General features: G+C 38.6%; 1 protein-coding gene across 1 annotated transcript in view; it reads right to left on the bottom strand.

Moving 5' to 3' along the window:
* Positions 1-14,376, bottom strand: part of ftsj3 (FtsJ RNA 2'-O-methyltransferase 3) — a 36,683-nt gene extending 22,307 nt beyond the window's left edge. Inside the window, exons 1-8 of the mRNA XM_062027833.1 lie at positions 14,137-14,376; positions 13,959-14,064; positions 13,837-13,883; positions 10,816-10,895; positions 7,531-7,630; positions 4,105-4,299; positions 3,911-4,026; positions 2,215-2,319 (exon numbers count right to left, since the gene is read on the bottom strand). Of these exons, the coding sequence (XP_061883817.1) occupies positions 2,215-2,319; positions 3,911-4,026; positions 4,105-4,299; positions 7,531-7,630; positions 10,816-10,895; positions 13,837-13,883; positions 13,959-14,064; positions 14,137-14,203 (816 nt within the window). The 5' untranslated portion in view covers positions 14,204-14,376. The remainder of the gene's footprint in view (positions 1-2,214; positions 2,320-3,910; positions 4,027-4,104; positions 4,300-7,530; positions 7,631-10,815; positions 10,896-13,836; positions 13,884-13,958; positions 14,065-14,136) is intronic.

The following is a 14,376-nucleotide window of genomic DNA, read 5'->3' as shown; positions in this document are numbered from 1 at the left end:
ACTACCGACCACGCAGTCTGATAGTTTATATATCAATGATGAAATCTTAACATTATAACACATGCCAATACGGCCGGGTTAACTTATAAAGTGACATTTTAAATTTGCCGCTAAACTTCCGGTTCGAAACGCCTCTGCGGATGACGTATGCGCGTGACGTAGCCCGGCGAACACGGGTATGCCTTCCACATTGAAGCCGATACGAAAAAGCTCTGTTTTCATTTCATAATTCCACAGTATTCTGGACATCTGTGTTCGTGAATCTGTTTCAATCATGTTCATTGCATTATGGAGAAGGAAGCCAAGCAAGCAAAGAAGAAAGTTGTCGGTGCGAAATGGACGTATTTTTCGAACGTAGTCAGCCACAACAGTACACAGCCGGCGCTTCTTTGTTTACATTCCCGAAAGATGCAGTCAAGATGGAAGAACTCGGATAACAGAGACTCTAACCAGGAGGACTTTTGATTTGGATACACAGACGCCTGTAGAGAACTGGGACAACACAGACTCTTACCAGGATTACTTTGATTTGGATGACAAAGACGCAGACGTGCTACTGTGAGTATGCAGCTTTGGCTTTTTTTTGCGTATGTACGTAACTTTTTTAAAATATATAAGCTTTATGAACCTTGGGTTAGGTGAACGGTCTTTTGGGCTGAGTGATTGTGTGTGTTGATCATGTGTTTGAATTGTATTGGCGTGTTCTATGGAGCTAGGAGCTAGCAGAGGAGCTAGGAGCTAGCATAACACGTACCGTACCGTACGTGCGCGTCACGTACTAACTTTTTAAAAATATATAAGCTTTATGAACCTTGGGTTAGGTGAACGGTCTTTTGGGCTGAGTGATTGTGTGTGTTGATCAGGTGTTTGAATTGTATTGGCGTGTTCTATGGAGCTAGGAGCTAGCAGAGGAGCTAGGAGCTAGCATAACAAACACGCAGGTGTTATTATGCAGGATTAATTTGTGGCATATTAAATATAAGCCTGGTTGTGTTGTGGCTAATAGAGTATATATATGTCTTGTGTTTATTTACTGTTGTAGTCATTCCCAGCTGAATATCAGGTACCGTGAGTATGCAGCCTTGGCTGCTAAACATTCGATAACTTGACCGTATGTGCGCGTCACGTACGTAACTTTTTAAAAATATATAAGCTTTATGAACCTTGGGTTAGGTAAACGGTCTTTTGGGCTGAGTGATTGTGTGTGTTGATCAGGTGTTTGAATTGTATTGGCGTGTTCTATGGAGCTAGGAGCTAGCAGAGGAGCTAGGAGCTAGCATAACAAACACGCAGGTGTTTTTATGCAGGATTAATTTGTGGCATATTAAATATAAGCCTGGTTGTGTTGTGGCTAATAGAGTATATATATGTCTTGTGTTTATTTACTGTTGTAGTCATTCCCAGCTGAATATCAGGTCACCCTCGGCTCTCACAGCATCTTCCCTATCTGAATAGCTTCAACTCCCCACTAGTCCTTCACTTGCACTTTACTCATCCACAAATCTTTCATCCTCGCTCAAATTAATGGGGAAATTGTCGCTTTCTCGGTCCGAATCTCTCTCACTTCATGCGGCCATCATTGTAAACAATAGGGAACTTTGCGTATATGTTCAACTGACTACGTCACGCTACTTCCGGTAGGTGCAAGCCTTTTTTTTATCAGATACCAAAAGTTGCAATCTTTATCGTCGTTGTTCTATACTAAATCCTTTCAGCAAAAATATGGCAATATCGCGAAATGATCAAGTATGACACATAGAATAGATCTGCTATCCCCGTTTAAATAAAAAAAATTCATTTCAGTAGGCCTTTAAGGTATGTAAATAAACATTTACAAAATATTTGTGTAAATAACAAATTTCACAACATATATATCTGCGGCTTACATTCCAAGAAGGCTAATATGTCAAACATTTTTTCTCACTAAAATTTAGTGGGTCCGGCTTAAATACACTCTGTAGTCCGAAAAATATGTTCTTTTAAAATCCACGATGCACCTAGTCCGCAGTAAGTGAACCACAAAGTTGCTAAAAAAACACTTTATTAATAAACAACACGTTTCTTTAAAACCAGCCTCGAACATGTCATGTGTGTGTGTGTGAATCACCATCACAATTCTCAGTAAAAAAAAAAAACTCAAATCATAATCAACATTATTTGCAGAATACAGCAGCCCCATTGTGAAGCTGAATGTGCAAAATAAGATGCACTCACCTCACTGGCTTTGCCCAGAAAGTCCACGGGGTTTTCAGCTTTGAGAAAGGCGGTAACAGACACACTGTGGAAGAGCGTCAGGTCACCTTCTGTGTATCCTTCCGCCTGAGGCACAAAAAGACCATCAGCGTTAGAAACTGCAACATCTCCAGGAACTGAGACTGTTCAGTTCAGTTTCAGTTTATCTGGAACATGCATACGACACAATGTAATGCATCTCATATTTCCAGTTGTTTCATGACAGCAGAAGCTGAGCCTTATTTAATCCTACCACTTTTCATATTATAGCAGTTTTATCCCATTTCCTTGTTCTCTGTAACAGCTACAAACTTTCTGCTCCGCCGCGCCCAGTCTGTGGAACGCTCTTCCTGACCACCTGAGGGCACCACAGACTGTGGATGCTTTTAAAAAAGGCTTAAAAACCCTTCTTTTTAAAAAAGCCTTTTTTTTTTTTTAGATATATGCAAACTAGTTTTAGCTATTTGGCTGTTCTAGTTTTTATTTTTAATTATTTTTTATTATCTTTTTATTTTATTTTTTTATACTTTGTAGCACTTTGGGGTTGTTTACTCGATGTAAAGTGCTTTTTACAAATAAAATCTATTATTATTATTATTATTATTATAACAGTGAATAAATAAATAAAATACCATAGTCAGTAAACAAATATTCAATACATAATCTTTATATCATAAGAAAAAAACAAAAAGGTTCAAGATGTTCATCATAATTGTTGTTCTGCGTACTTTGAACAGTCTCTTAAACTGAATCAAATTGGTGCTTTGTTTTGATTTCCTAGCTTAATCCATTCCATCATTTAATTCCACATACTGATAGGTTTTAAGTGTTGTACAAAAGTTTTATATTAAGGTTATATTTCTCCTCTTTTGTTGAGAAGAATTGTTGTACATTCTTGGCTAGCAGGTTATAGTTTACATCATTTTAGCTGTTTGCAAATGCACCAACTCATTGAATTTCAATATTCAATAAATGAAGTGTTTGTATGTTCTCTATATCCAACATTATGTATTATTATAACTGATATTTTTTGTAACACAGTTAGTGCATGAAGCGCACATTTGTAGTTATTTCCCATATTTTTGCACAATAACTCAGATATGCAACACTCGTGAAATGAAATGAATGCATACTCACAAATAGGGTGCAGCTTTGGTTAATTGTTTAGCGAATGTAACTAATAAAAATTGATAAAATCCGGACAGCATAAACAAAGTTAACACAAAATAGAAGGTAAAATAAAATAAAAAGTTAAATTTCAACGTAACTAAAAGATAAATAATCACTAAATAGAAGGTAATGAAGTTTATGGCAACCAGAACTATTTTTCCTAAAACACGCATTGAGACTATGAAGTGTGTTTTATCCCATTAATCGAACAACTAGATTACTCCATTAGTTTAATAATCGATAGCTGAAGCAAATGTTAAAAAAAATAGATATACAACTAGAAAGCACAGCTATTACTGTTAAATGTTAGATTAAAACCCATTTTAATCCTAATTATAAACAAATACAATTTTATTACCACTACTGAAAATTAGGATTGTTGAGAACTGGTATGGATTTCCAGGTACTGGGAATTGGTAGAGTATCAGTTCAAGTGGAAAATGAAAGGGATTTCCTGGTGAATTGGTACACTGATTGTGTTTTAGGGTTACCACTGTCATACACAAACCTTTGGCTTCTTGTTAGGAACCAGGTCCTTCACAGTTTTGGCCTGCACCTCCACCTCTTTAAATGCATATTTGGCATCAAAGAACTTGGTATCTATTTTGACAGGTGCCAGGAAACCTGGGGATTACAACAAAAATATACAAAAAGTTTAAATAGGAAACGGCCATGCATCCAAAACTACAAAGTGTCACAGACCCTGGCAAACCACAAATATCTCAGCGGACTCGTTCCTCGACGCCTGGGGCTTGGTGGCCTGCACCTTCTTGAAGAACTGCTGGAAGATCCAGAGCAGCGGCTGGTAGTCTTTAGAGCGGAAGACCTTGGTGACGAAGGTGCCCCCTTTGTTCAAGAAGTCACAGGCCAGCTTCAAGGCCATGAGGGTCAGGTGGGCTGGGAGGGAGAGGAAGAACCCAGAGGAATTAGACAGGCTGATGACTTGCCTGCAATGCACCCTGGGAAAATAACCCAACAGGGCTTAACAGGTTAACACTAGTTTACTGTAAGGACAACATTTTTGGACACGCCATTAAAGGCCTACTGAAAGCCACTACTACCGACCACGCAGTCTGATAGTTTATATATCAATGATGAAATCTTAACATTGCAACACATGCCAATACGGCCGGGTTAGATTATAAAGTGCAATTTTAAATTTCCCGCCACACTTCCGGTTGAAAACGTCTATGTATGATGACGTATGCGCGTGACGTCAGTAGATAAACGGAAGTATTGGTAAACCATTGAATCCAATACAAAAAATCTCTGTTTTCATTTCAAAATTCCACAGTATTCTGGACATCTGTGTTGGTGAATCTTTTGCAATTTGCTTAATGAACAATGGAGACTGCAAAGAAGAAAGTTGTAGGTGGGATCGGTGTATTAGCGGCTGGCTGTAGCAACACAACCAGGAGGACTTTGACTTGGATAGCAGACGCGCTAGCCGACGCTAGCCGCCGACCGCACGGATGATTGGGTGAAGTCCTTCGTCGCACCGTCGATCGCTGGAACGCAGGTGAGCACGGGTGTTTATGAGCAGATGAGGGCTGGCTGGCGTAGGTGGAGCGCTAATGTTTTTATCATAGCTCTGTGAGGTCCCGTTGCTAAGTTAGCTTCAATGGCGTCGTTAGCAACAGCTTTGCCAGGCTGAGAATTATTAACCGTGTAGTTACATGTCCATGGTTTAATAGTATTGTTGATCTTCTGTCTATCCTTCCAGTCATATTATTTTGTTTCTATCTGCATTTGAGCCCGATGCTATCATGTTAGCTCAGTAGCTAAAGAGCTTCGCCGATGTATTGTCGTGGAGATAAAAGTCACTGTGAATGTCCATTTCGCGTTCTCGACTCTCATTTTCAAGAGGATATAGTATCCGAGGTGGTTTAAAATACAAATCCGTGATCCACAATAGAAAAAGGAGAAAGTGTGGAATCCAATGAACCCTTGTACCTAAGTTACGGTCAGAGCGAAAAAAGATACGTCCTGCACTGCACTCTAGTCCTTCACTCTCACGTTCCTCATCCACGAATCTTTCATCCTCGCTCAAATTAATGGGGTAATCGTCGCTTTCTCGGTCCATTGAAAACAATGGTAGAATATGAGGAGTCCTTCCTCTGGTGACGTCACACTACTTCCGGTACAGGCTTTTTTTTATCAGCGAGCAAAAGTTGCGACCTTTATCGTCGTCGTTCTCTACTAAATCCTTTCATCAAAAATATGGCAATATCGCGAAATGATCAAGTATGACACATAGAATGGATCTGCTATCCCCGTTTAAAAAAAAAAGAAGTCATTTCAGTAGGCCTTTAACTCTGTCTTTGTGCCCATTTTATTTGAAAAAGGCATAATGTTTCACAGTTAAATAAAAAGCCAACAAATTGTAGTCCAGTGTTGATCGTAGGTTAACTTGAAAATGATCTGTCTAGGGTTGTTATTAAAGATAAATAACTTCTATCTTCGATTATTTATGTATTAACTATGGACAAAATGCGATGAAATATATACATTTTTGACAGTCCTACTAATTATTAACAACTCACATTTGGCATTAAGAGTATCTCAAAGGAGTAAATACACCCCACATGTTACAGTATATTAGATAGTACTTTATTGATCCCTGAGGGGAAATTACATTTTCAGCACAATCCCATTCGATCAGACAAAACATTACAGGGAGACAGAAAAAGGATCGCTGACAGGTCAGCCAGACAGTCCAGCACCCCTTTTAAATTAAGTACAAAACTTAAAATCAAACACAACACTTTAGAGCAGGGGTCACCAACGCGGTGCCCGCGGGCACCAGGTAGCCCGTAAGGACCAGATGAGTAGCCCGCTGGCCTGTTCTAAAAATAGCTCAAATAGCAGCACTTACCAGTGAGCTGCCTCTATTTTTTAAATTGTATTTATTTACTAGCAAGCTGGTCTCGCTTTGCCCGACATTTTTAATTCTAAGAGAGACAAAACTCAAATAGAATTTGAAAATCCAAGAAAATATTTTAAAGACTTGGTCTTCACTTGTTTAAATAAATTCATTATTTTTTTTTACTTTGCTTCTTATAACTTTCAGAAAGACAATTTTAGAGAAAAAATACAACCTTAAAAATTATTTTAGGATTTTTAAACATATACCTTTTAAATTAATTCCTCTTCTTTCCTGACAATTTAAATCAATGTTCAAGTATTTTTTTTTTTTTATTGTAAAGAATAATAAATACATTTTAATTTAATTCTTAAATTTAGCTTCTGTTTTTTCGACGAAGAATATTTGTGAAATATTTCTTCAAACTTATTATGATCAAAATTCAAAAAAATTATTCTGGCAAATCTAGAAAATCTGTAGAATCAAATTTAAATCTTATTTCAAAGTATTTTGAATTTCTTTTAGAATTTTTGTTCTGGAAAATCTAGAAGAAATAATGATTTGTTAGAAATATAGCTTGGTCCAATTTGTTATATATTCTAACAAAGTGCAGATTGGATTTTAACCTATTTAAAACATGTCATCAAAATTCTAAAATTAATCTTAATCAGGAAAAATAACTAATGATGTTCCATAAATTATTTTTTTAATTTTTTCAAAAAGATTCGAATTAGCTAGTTTTTCTCTTCTTTTTTTCGGTTGAAATTTGAATTTTAAAGAGTCGAAATTGAAGATAAACTATGTTTCAAAATGTAATTGTCATTTTTTTTCATGTTTTCTCCTCTTTTAAACCGTTCAATTAAGTGTAAATATCATTAATTATTAATAATAACATAGAGTTAAAGGTAAATTGAGCAAATTGGCTATTTCTAGCAATTTATTTAAGTGTGTATCAAACTGGTAGCCCTTCGCATTAATCAGTACCCAAGAAGTAGCTCTTGGTTTCAAAAAGGTTGGTGACCCCTGCTATAGAGTAGTCAGTGTACAGCTTGTGTAGCAGTATCACTAACTTGCAATAAGAAACATGTTTAATGTACCCTAAGATTTTTTGTTAAAATAAAGACAATGACATTTTTTGTGGTCCCCTTTATTTAGAAAAGTATCGAAATACATTTTGGTACCCGTACCAAAATATTGGTACGTGGACAACACTAGTATACAGTAATGAATTGGTTGCTGAAATGTAGTGTTGTAGTGTACAGTACCTTGGGCGAAGGCGTCATGTATCCAGTTGGCTCCTACATTTGGAGCTCCGTCGTTTAGCACGACATCAACCTTCCATGTCTGCAGCTCCTTTTTGAGGGCCTGGCGTGGGGATCAAACAGAATGCACCATTTCAAGAGGACTCATGCATGTCAACGGGCACGAAAGGGCTCATGTCAGTATACATAATTAAAAGATCTGATACAGGAAGAAGGCGTCAATTGTATTAATCCATAAATAATTGAAACAACAGGAAGTGACGTGCCAGAAAAGAAACTTAAAAGTTGTGTTGTTTTGCTACACAACAGCTCAGCTTCAACACTTGTACATAAAGTTGTATCTCTGAATTTGTCCTTTCAGAATGTGACTAATACAGCAAAACCTCCATTTACGAACCCCTTTATTTGCAAACTTTTGGATCGCACCAAACATGTCACTGCGCTTCATTCATTCATTGTGTCCCACAGCAAGTTTTCAATTGTGATTAAACACAAACTTTTCTGGAAAAAGATGCCAAAGCAGACATATTTCACAGTGGCACAGTAAGAAAACAACAAAATATACATTTTTGGGTTATTTATTTACCAAATTTGTAAACAATGGCTTTATCCTTTTAACATTGGGAATACTTTAATAATTCTGCCCACGTTAATCAACATTAAACTGCAAGTTGTTGCTCAGATTAAATAAAATTACCAAACTTTTCTTCTACATATAAAAAGTGCAACATTAAACAGTTTCAAGTCAACTCATCATGCTTAATTTATTACAGCATTTGGGAAGCCTGTAGTTGATTTTTATTCTGTAAATGTCATATTTTTATCAACATGTGATAGCAGGGACCCTGACATTCAAAACTAGGCTGCTGCATTACTAATGATTAATGTAACTATAGCCGAAAAAAATAGTACAATAGCAATAGGAGAGACTATTCATCCCTGAACACCATGGAGTTCATGTAGGCTTTATGATGCAGTTACATTATTATATCAACTATCAGAGACAGAAACTCTTCATTCAACATAATGTCCTCGTTTGCTGCTTCAACACAGCTCAATCAACACAGAAAAAGGTCAAGTAAAATAACAGACAGACAGGGCTTTGCTGTCCGTAACACACACACAGCAAAATGAGCTAACGTTACACTAAAAGCGAATTAGCCTTCACCTCAAGCCAGGACTGCGAGCGAGCTGAGCTGCCTTTTATATTTCTAGAAGGTAAACGGGTTCATAGTGATGTTACTAGTAGTTGACTGGGAGGTGTTTATTATCATTTGGGGAGAGTCCGCAGCCTGATGATTACCTGCTAAATGCTAAGCACTGACTACATGCGCTCTGAATATGCACTGCTGATTGGCTGTTACCGCTCTGTATGTAACCAATCAGATGGTTCTGTGGGTGGGACAATGCTGGGTGCTGTGTACTGACAGAGACAGGCAGAAGGAAGCGGAGCAGCTTGTTAAGACTTTAGCTTATCGTTCGGTACACCTCCGAACCGAACCTCCCGTACCGAAACGGTTCAATACAAATACACGTACCGTTACACCCCTACTAATCAGGCATGTTTGGTCAGTGCATGACTGCAAGATAATCCATGCTAAAATGCTATTTAGGTTAGGATCATTATTCCTCGTTTGTAGGTACATTTGAGCTCATTTACTTATGTCCTCTGTGTATTTAATTTATATTTGCATGTCTCATGACACATTATCTGTATGTAATATTGGCTGCATTTCTGATAGTTGTTTGTGTGCCATGTTGTTCCAGACCACAGCAAACGTTACCCAGCATACAAAGATTGTAATAAATCCATTAGAAGAAGACAGCCTGCTGTTTCCTTTAACTTGGACACGCACATCTATACCTTTGGCCATTCTAAGACAGCCATTTCCAGGAGTTATCTCACCCTCTGTTGTACTGTTTACAATGTACTATACCAGACCTGGGCATTCTGCGGCCCGCGGGCCACATCCGGCCCTTTGTGCGTCCCTGTCCGGCCCGTGTGAGGCCAATCATAAATTACAAAATACATTTTAAAAAGTATCTATGTTGAGTGTGCAATACAACGGTGCTGCTTTTGTTTTGAAAAGCGTTATTTGTATTACTTCCGTGTGGGCATATGCGCGTGCGTGATTGTGAGTGAATGTGAACAGCTGCGATCACAAATTACAAAACAAAGTTGAAAAAACATCTATGTCGTGCGCGCAATACAACTGTGCTGCTTTTATTTTGAAAAGTGTTATTTATTTGCGTATGTCCGGGTATAACCTGTGAGTGAAGGTGCACAGCGACAAGTGATGCACGGTTTACACCCGAGACGCTAAAAAGAGAAAAGTTGATGACGAATGGCGTGTTTTCAACAAGACATGGACTGCCAGGCAACGTTCCCTCTAAGGTGCGCGCCTGCGCAATTGTGCACTGCTCAAGCGTCCTCTGCGCACAGCAAATATATGCCACGCACCAAATCAAATCCCATCTGAATTCTAAACAAAATAAACAAATTTATTCTGTGTAATTTTGCAATGCAACTTTGAGTGACAGTGACAACAAGCGGCCCTAACGGTGTTCGTCAACACCGTTCAATTGAACACCGTTCAATTATTGTAACGTCTATCGAGATGCTTCGAGGCCAGGAATTATATCGATCACTTTATTGAGCAAAACTGTTTGTATTCGGCCATAACCACACCAAAAACATGAGTAAAACACTTCTATCTCGAAAAACTAGTCATTTTCTGCCGTACAAACCAGGCCAAAACCAACTTGTCATCTGTCACCAACAGCCACTGGTGCGTTTATGGCCACACAAAAAGTCAGACAACTCAAACACCACACAAAGTTACACTATGACTCCTCAGTCATACGTGCGCTTATTTTACTGTCATGTATTATTAATGTTAATTTATTTATATTAATCATGGAATGCTGTTACTAGAGAAAGTTACAGTAATGCACACTTTATCCTATGCTTACATTTCATTGTGCAACATGAGGATGTTTAAGGGGAACTAAATGTGATCTCTGAAAGGGTACAAATGATTTCCAAAGCAGTGCTTTTGGTATAAAGTTAAGTTAGGTTAAATGAAAGTATTATTATTATTATTTATCTTACGGTATATATCAAAAATAATATTGAGCAAAATTTAATTGAAATATTGTCGATGTGGCCCTCCAGCAGTGCTCCGGTTGCTCATGCGGCCCCCGGTAAAAATTAATTGCCCACCCCTGTACTATACCGTATTGACTTGATTATGTCAAGAGAACCCTGACAACGCAGCCAAGACTTACCTGTTTGCATTTGTCTGTTGTGATGTCTTCTTGGAGGGTCACTACATTAGGGATAGGCTTGATGGGCACCAGGTCCACGCCTAGGGGGAGATTGCACTTGAAATTACAATTGACACGCTAAGGTTGGATTTAGAGTAAAGTTGTACAATGCCTTTATTTATTTTACAGAAAAGAGCAGTTTGTATTATTTTTAAAGTAGGACATAGAGACCACACAAATTCGGTCTTCATTAGGGCAGGATTATTAAAACTAAAATACATCGTAGAATTGCATACTCTATTAGTGATGTTCAAAGCTAGAAATAAAGTTATTCGTATTCACGTCTGAAGATGAGAACCACAGAAGGCCGTATGACTTTAAACATCCAAGAGCGCGAACAAATTTGAAACAAATGTGCTTGTCTGTTGCTGGTGTGAAAGCATGGAATTCTCTAAAAAAAGACAAAGTTGCAAGAATATTTTTTAATTTAAAAAGAGTTACAGAAAGAGACAACTGGCATTATATCAAACTGATTTTTGGTTTTGATTGGACGTGTCATTGTGAACATGCTTAAACGAAAATTAAAAAGTATGTTGGAGTTCGGGTGTTGGTGGAGGGAACAGTGATAAAGTCATCTAAAATATATTTTTTTTAAAAAGGGGGCAGATAAAGATAAGAATATTATTCTTCCATCTATAGCTCAGTTGGTAGAGTGGCCGTGCCGGCAACTTGAGGGTTCCAGGTTCGATCCCCACTTCCGCCATCCTAGTCACTGCCGTTGTGTCCTTGGGCAAGACACTTTACCCACCTGCTCCCAGTGCCACCCACACTGGTTTAAATGTAATTTAGATATTGGGGTTCACTACGTAAAAGTGCTTTGAGTCACTAGTGAAAAGCGCTATATAAATATACTTCACTTCGCTACGTGGCTTGTATATATATGCATTTTCATGAAAGGAATAACAAGAAATTATGATTGTTTAAAACAGTGTTTTTCAACCTTTTTCATTGAAAAAATGCGGAGGCACACCAGCAGCAGAAATCATTAAAAAAACGAAACTAAGTTGACAGTAAAAAATCGTTGTTGCAATTGTTGGAAATGACTTTAAAGCATAACCAAGCATCCATCAATGTAGCTCTTGTCTCAAAGTAGGTGTACTGACACCACCTGTCACATCACGCCCTGACTTATTTGGAGTTTTTTGCTGTTTTCCCGTGTGTAGTGTTTTAGTTCTTGTCTTGCGCTCCTATTTTGGTGGCTTTTTTTCTTTTTTTGGTATTTCCCTGTAGCAGTTTCATGTCTTCCTTTGAGCGATATTTCCCGCATCTGCTTTGTTTTAGCAATCAAGAATATTTCAGTTATTTTCATCCTTCTTTGTGGGGACATTGTTGATTGTCATGTCATGTACGGATGTACATTGTGGACGCCGTCTTTGCTCCACAGTCAGGGGTGCAAACTAACTTTTTGACCAACTCGCCAAGTGGCTAGTAGGTGAAAAAACATACTCGCCAACCATATTTTTTACTCGCCAAATGCCAAAACAAACTATTTCCTTTACCATTGTATTCCGCCATGTAGAAGTGTTCACGTCACATTAAAACCAATTCTACAACCAACCAGGGGCCACAGTATAGTATATAGAGTATATAGATTCTTTTTTTTACTATCCTATGAAACTAGAAGCAGGACGCATGATGCAGTGCAGATAAGATTTTAAAAGATCTGTATTCAATAAAATTTAAGTAATATACAAGTTTTACAGTGCATTGATTGCTACAAAGAATAAAGAAATAGTTAAATATTTTTCAACATTGTCTGGATATTTACATTAATTTTTTTACATTTAAACATTAAAAAATATCTGCATTCAATAAAATAAAAGTAATATGCAAGTCTGATTGACCGTGAACTGCTTGCTACAAAAAATATAGGAAAAAAATATTAAATCTGTTGCCAGGAGCAGCCCACAACAAAGTGACTCGCCTGACTTTTTTTGTCCTTTCCAAAAGTTGTGCACACAGTGCAAAACATGATGTTGTTCTTGACAGTCAGCCAGTCGCGTTTTTTCCCTGCATCGTCGTATAGCCACTTCGTCTGAAACTTTCTCCCCCCAGTTCCAGCGCTGGTCGGTTTGGGTTTCGCAGCATTCGCATCGCGACCCCCCTCCTCCTCCTCCTCCTCCTCCTCCGTCCGTGCCTTTTTAGCTATGGGTTTCAGGAAGCGCCACATAACGATAAGATTTATAGGCTTAAGGCTAGGAAGAATGATTGTTAGCTATTAAGACTCGAGTAACGTTACCGGTACACTCTGTGACTGTCGCCTGAGAGATATCCCTGTAGTGCGCGCTCTAAGCTAACTACTAGGCTAGCTAACTGCCGTCTCTTAGCAACTAGTCTACGGAACGTCGAACGTGACATCACAACAAATATGTGCTTGGTAAAATAATGATCTCCGTGTTGCTTTAGGTACCGGTAAGCGCTGCATTATTGCTGTTGTGAACCTCACTTTTTCAACTCGCCAGCGTGGCAAGTTAGGCAAATATTTTACTCGCCAAAGCTAAAAATAGCTCGCAAATGGCGACTGGCGAGTGTTAATTTGCACCCCTGTCCACAGTAAGTCTTTGCTGTTGTCCAGCATTCTGTTTTTGTTTACTTTGAAGCCAGTTCAGTTTTAGTTTCGTTCTGCAAAGCCTTCCCTAAGCTTCAATGCCTTTTCTTAGAGACACTCACCTTTTGTTTATGTTTGGTTTAAGCATTAAACACCTTTTTACCTGCACACTGCCTCCCGATGTTTCCGACATCTACAAAGCAATTAGCTACCTGCTGCCACCTACTGATAAGGAAGAGTATTACACGGTTACTCTGCCGAGCTCTAGACAGCGCCGACACTCAACAACGGCACATTATTTGCAGATTATAATTACTGGTTTGCAAAATATACTTTTAACCCAAATAGGTGAAACTGCATAATCTCCCACAGCACACTAGGCTGTATCTCACGGCACAGTGGTTGAAAAAGACTGGTTTAAAAGAGGGACTCACCTATAACCAGGCTTGAAACAGGCATAAATTTAGACGCCACTTGCAGCCTGTAAAGAGATGAGACATGACGTCATCACAACTACCAACAGTTTAACCGACTTGGTCAACTTCAGATGACTAACCATCCGCCAGGAGCCGCACACAGATCCAACACAACTCGAGCCTTCTGTAAAAACTCATATTTTCTGTTCAGTTGGATGAGCTTGAATGAGGAACGGGATCTATAACCTGGAGAGAAAAAACACAGACATGAGATATTAGCTTGTTAGCATGCGGCTAATGCTAATGTTGTGTTGATACCTGTTTCTTTAGCCAGGTGGTAGAATTTGTCCCTTCTGGTCTTTCCGACTTTGAGCTTCTTCCCCATGTTTGTGGCGGCGGCTTTACGGCGGACTTCGACACAAATATGCTACACTTTGACGGGGAATTCACACTCGCCGATGAAAACACGTGCGGCTTGCTGTTGGGAGAAATTCTACGTGACGTCATTCGTCTTCTTCGCTGAGTGATGGGCCACACGGGCGCTCGACAGCGCCACTC

This window comes from Entelurus aequoreus, linkage group LG19 (genome assembly GCF_033978785.1).
Source record: "Entelurus aequoreus isolate RoL-2023_Sb linkage group LG19, RoL_Eaeq_v1.1, whole genome shotgun sequence".
NCBI classification, from domain to species: Eukaryota; Metazoa; Chordata; class Actinopteri; order Syngnathiformes; family Syngnathidae; genus Entelurus; species Entelurus aequoreus.
This window is presented reverse-complemented; position numbering and strand designations above follow the sequence as displayed.